The sequence below is a fragment of the Austrofundulus limnaeus genome, unplaced genomic scaffold (genome assembly GCF_001266775.1).
Source record: "Austrofundulus limnaeus strain Quisiro unplaced genomic scaffold, Austrofundulus_limnaeus-1.0 Scaffold44, whole genome shotgun sequence".
In the NCBI taxonomy this organism is placed as follows: domain Eukaryota; kingdom Metazoa; phylum Chordata; class Actinopteri; order Cyprinodontiformes; family Rivulidae; genus Austrofundulus; species Austrofundulus limnaeus.
In genome coordinates, this window is record NW_013952446.1 from 1,730,597 (window position 1) to 1,735,896 (window position 5,300).

Consider the following 5,300-nt stretch of genomic DNA (forward strand, 5'->3'; position numbering starts at 1 on the left):
AGTTGCACGTGCACACCCTTGTTGTGTGAGAAACAGCTCTAACAGCACACTGGTGTGGCGGTTGGTAATCTGCAGAAGCACCAGGAAAGTGGTGCCACACAAATGTGCCTCGCAGCAGAATTCAATTTTTGAAGCAGCAGCACAGATGACAAGCAATCAAACTGTGTGATTGAGCTTGTACGAGATTTTATGACTGATTGTCACTGCAATTCTCAACATCAGGCCCAAGCACTGTGATGAGTTAGTGTCTAAACCATGTGAGGATCGTGTCGCAAAACACCACCTGCCAACGAAAAGGCCACGGGAGCCTCAGTTTTCTGTCTTTCGATGCGGCTCCTCCAACAGAGAGGATCAGATCTTTAATTTCAGATGAAATCTGTGATGTGAACCCTCATCTACTAACGACCTCAGAGGAGACAAGTTCTGCTTTGTATCTCCCTCAGGTTAATATGAAGAACTCATACAACTTGTAAAAGGGGCAGATATGAGTTATTTTTCTTCTGCTGCCATTAATTAAATTAAATTAAATTAAATTAAATTAAATTTTAGTTTAGTTTATTTTAGTTTACTTTGATTGCATGTTTTTTTTGTTCTTTGTTGTGTATACAATTGTTACAAATGAAATGAATAAATTTCTAAATAAATAAATAAACGTGTGGTTTACCATTACAGCCACAGGAGGTATTTGAACACATCGGTTATGTGAGGAAGCTGTAGCCTTGCACAAGTCAGTGAAAACATCGACAGCTGGTTTTAATAATCGTATATCTGAGGTTAGAAAAGTGACCAACTGCTAGTAAATGTTATGGAGCATTGAGTAAACTACAATAAAAATGATAATTTGCTCATTTTTGGAGTAATTTTCTTTCAAATCAGTTAGTACCTTAACAACTACCAGTCATAGAGCAGAGGGTATGACAAAAGAGGCAAAAGTCTTCATTCTAGCTAAATGAGATGCTGAATTAAGTAAAAATCTATGTCTTGAGCTCATAAAATGTGACACTGATTCTTTAACAAAGTGGCTCAACATTTATTTGTGTTCTCATATCTATCTGTACTTTAAAATAAAATACATGTAAATAAATATTTGTATATTCAGTTAAATACTGTGGTTTTACTGTATTACAGCATTAGGGAGATGAACGCTAATAACTGACCTTCTAAGTTTTTATTTCAACATATTGTTTGTGTTAAATATATAAAAACAAAAAATGTAAAGCTTGGCAGTAGGTGTGCACTTTGCATCTCCTAAAACACAAACATGGTCATTGGAAATACCCACCAGCTCCCCGTGACCCTGCACAGAACAAGTAGGTAAAGAAAAATGGATGGATAAATGGATAAACTCTTTTCTCTGCTTGTACGTACATTCTGCCTCCTGATGCATTAAGTCAGAGTTTTCTGATCAAAGCGACATTAATAGTTAACAATCTCTCTTTCTTGCTGCGTGTCAGTTCTGCCCTGTCTGAAGAGCCTTTGTGAATGTCTCAAAAGCTAAATCTGTCCCCGTAAAGAGAATTTTAATGACTGTCAGGAACTACCCATCACCTCTAATCTAAAAACACTGATTCTGAATCCAGAAGCGCTGAACAATTTCCATGCACGCACACCAAATTAGACCTTATCAGTTGATTAGACCAAGCAGGGACAACATTTGCCATTTGAAATTTACAGTCAGCGGAGCCAGTGATAATGAAAAGTATTAACAATGAGCCAAGGTTCACAGCAGCGGAAGAAAATCCATTGTAATTGTTGGCAGCCTGGGGTCGATGGTCCTTTGATGACTAAAATATGTGAGATCAGATCAAAGGTGACTGGAGTCTCTTTCTTGTTTTGACCCAGTGCTTTTGCAGAGGTTAGTGGGTTATTCATGAGTGGCCTGCAACCCGAGCAACAATATAAAAAGATCAAATAATTGCATCTGAGCCCATCGTAAACATGCAGACGTGTGCAAGTCCAAGCATCAAGAAAAGTAGCTCGAGCAAACTCTTGTCTTAAGTCTTCCCGCCTTTTTTTTTTTTACTCCGCGAGGGAAACAACACACAGCGAGGGGAAATGCGCTGTGACAACACACAAGTACACACAAGGCAACACATTCATCAAGAAGACATGGGCAGATTGTCAGTGACGCTCCAGAGCCTGGCAGGAAACCTCCCCATACCAGCAACAAGGGTGGGCAAAGCTGAAAGCCAGTCAGCCGTGTAGAAGCCCTTGGTCAATTATATAAGACAGTGATTCATGCACATACAAAAACACACATTCTCACACACATAACAACAGTTAACTGACAGCAGACATAAACTACAACGCTCAATGTTGCCTTGGAGCACAGAAGCGGTGAATGAAAGTCAAAAAGTACTTTTCTGCAGATTAGAAATGCCACCAAAGCTATTTTTCTAGTTAATACCTAAAAGGATCTATGGGCACTCGGGGAGTCGAGATTAACAGTGTGCGAAAAAATAGTAAAATCGAAGTGAATACAATTTTAGTTTTGGTTTGGCGGCATCCCATTTGTATGAAAATTCTCAGTTTACTGTCAAACTCCAAAAAAAAAAAAAAAAAAAAAGAATATGTGCTTTTGCTCTTTTCTCTTCCCTCGTTGCACAAGTCAAAGCTGAATGCAGTTTAAAGATAATATTTGAAGAAGATTAGAAAAGAGAAAGGGGTGACTGCCTGCCAGAGTGTGTCATTCAGGACATATTTTGGAAAAAAAAGCTTTTAAAAAAAGATTAATTGTGAGAATTTGGTCTTTTGGTATTTTAAATTGTTTCCCAACCTGAGCAACAGTCAGCGCAAATGTATAAACACAAACATTACACACAACCACCAAATTCAATTCAGTAAATTTCTTAAATCTCATTAAAGAACAAGAGAGGTGCTAATCTAATCCCAGTATAAGCACAAGGCAGCATTTTTTTTACCTTCTGCGAGGGTGTGTTGGTGCCGATGTGGTCCACGTTCTCCTCCTCCATCTCCCCCATCTTCAGACGACTCACCACCACGGTTCCCGCTGCACAGACACCATCAGACGTCCTAACAGAAGAGGAAACATGGGAGAAGAAACAGATACATTAGGTGTGCTTGATTCAGTGCATGTTTCCTTCTATGACAACAAATGGCCATTTGGAAAAAAAAATAAATCTCTTGAATTGAAAGGAGCAGTACAGGACATGGATGCAGTTGCTCCACTTAAAATCCTCTGATAGAAAAGTCTGCATGTACAATAAAGCTGAGCCTTTCTTCAGATGGAAGTTTATAAGGGGAAGGGAAAGAACATTTTGTCTTCCTGTTCAAATGGCGCTCTAACGACCTGGGTACGTGCCCCAACAGGGACAGGATTGATTCAAGACTTTTCGAATACTGTAAGTGAGCCCGACCAATCACTTTTCCAATCATGGAGCTGTGATTAAGGAGCTGATAGAAAATCTATAGTATTGGCAGCGAGACGGGGGCTTTAAAATCAAGAAAAATGGCTCCTCAACATGATGGGAGCAGGTCTGATCACTTTAAAAGACCCATCCCTAATGTGCTCAGTTCCACTCCAGCTGGAAAAAAAAAATATTGGATGCTGTGTGCCAGCCAAGCCAGCCAGTCTGAGGGGTGGAAGAGGGAGGGAGGGGGAGGGGGTAATGACACACCACTGCCTGAGGAGGAGTAAATGTAAGGACGGTGATGGGAGCAGAAAGGAAGCTTTCAGGACTAATCCATCTTGGTGAGATACAAGGAAGACAATTTTAAACACACACAGGAGAGGGAAAGGAAGCAGCATGAGTGAACGCAGGCGAGGAAGACTGAGGAGGGAATGGGGAGGAGAAAAAAAAGTGTCTCTGCAGCGGGACGCTTCAGTTAGCGCGAAATGTTTTACAGCAGTCTCTAGGCAGAGAAAATAACCCCGGCTGTTTTATAAAAAACCAATCATTGTCCCTCGCCAGACACCTGTCTCTGTGTTTACTCCTCAGCTCCTCTTCTTCATTTCTCCCATTCCTCATCACCAGCCCCTCCCTTTACCACCTTAACCACCCTCAAATGCACAACAGAGGACTGAGACGCAGAGATGGAAAGTCACCCTGACTTTGAACAAACAGTATGCACTGACAGGGGCCCACACATAATCAAGGAAATGGGGATTAACATGCATCACACTCACTGACAGTCCTCCCAAGGTAGACCATGGGGGTTACGGTGGCCCTCTCCTCCTTAGATTACTCTGCCACTATCCACTGATGAAACTCTGCCAGGCCTGAGACTTGGAAATTCTTCAGAATAACTGGCTCGCAATGTGTCTTTGAAAAGAAATAAACAAACTCTGCCTCAGCTCAAAAACAGCCTTTACAGTGGGTGGCAAAACTACTTGTCCCTTTTGGCATTTTTTCCATAGAAAAAGCACAAGAACTTGGCTTTATGAAAGAGTGGTCAGAAAAAATGTCATTCCTCAAAGTAGACATTTGCTTTTAAAACATTTTTTTACATTTACATTTGGGTCTACATCTGCAATGCTGTGGTCTGAATTCATTCTTAGGTGGATGTTTATAAGGAGAAGGGAAAGAACATTTTGTGTAACTCCACAAGCCCCTCTTTCACCCCTGTTCTGAGCTGCATCTGAGACCAACTCGTTTTGGTGCGATCTCTTAAATCAAGGAGCCACTTCACACCCCACCCTCCTTCAGGTTTCAGTTGCAGTGATTATTGTCCACTCCATCCCATTCAGCCATTTTAGTAGAGTGATAGCAGAGATGCAATAATCTAGAGGTGCAGAAACTTTTTACTTAAAACTTGATTAAAAGATATCAACAATGGAAGACTTGTCCATCCAGTCTTACATGTTGGAGCCGGAGTCTGACTCAGAGCCAGAGGATAAAAAAGATGACGAACCTGCAGAACCAGCAGATTCATGAAATTGGTGTGAAATTGTTTTGCAGCAAATACTATGACGTTATTGTTCAAAATATGGAATAAGGAATAAAGAAAACTGAGTGGTTGAAAGATATGAACCAAATAAAATATAAAGATGCGCAGCACCAGAAAACTAAATTAAAATTTTCAGCACTCCTAGAACACAACACAATGAAGCAACAATTCAGTGGCTCAAATGAAGAGCCCAACCAAATCTGCACCCCTAATGAATAATATTGGACATAATCTAACACATTTTTAACCACAATTATTTATTAAATGAGCCTTTTACACAGAATTTTAACACTGAATATTATGTACTCACACAAATTTTCAATGTTCTCTAAAACAATGTTTCCCCTTCATTTAACTTCATTCATTTAATATTTTTTGTATAAATATTACTT

At 40.1% G+C, this 5,300-nt stretch overlaps 1 protein-coding gene across 1 annotated transcript in view; it reads right to left on the reverse strand.

Moving 5' to 3' along the window:
* Window positions 1-5,300, reverse strand: part of LOC106517096 (type II inositol 3,4-bisphosphate 4-phosphatase) — a 127,730-nt gene that overhangs the window by 19,097 nt on the left and 103,333 nt on the right. The window contains exon 6 of the mRNA XM_014007802.1: window positions 2,922-3,033. Within this exon, the coding sequence (XP_013863256.1) occupies window positions 2,922-3,033 (112 nt within the window). The remainder of the gene's footprint in view (window positions 1-2,921; window positions 3,034-5,300) is intronic.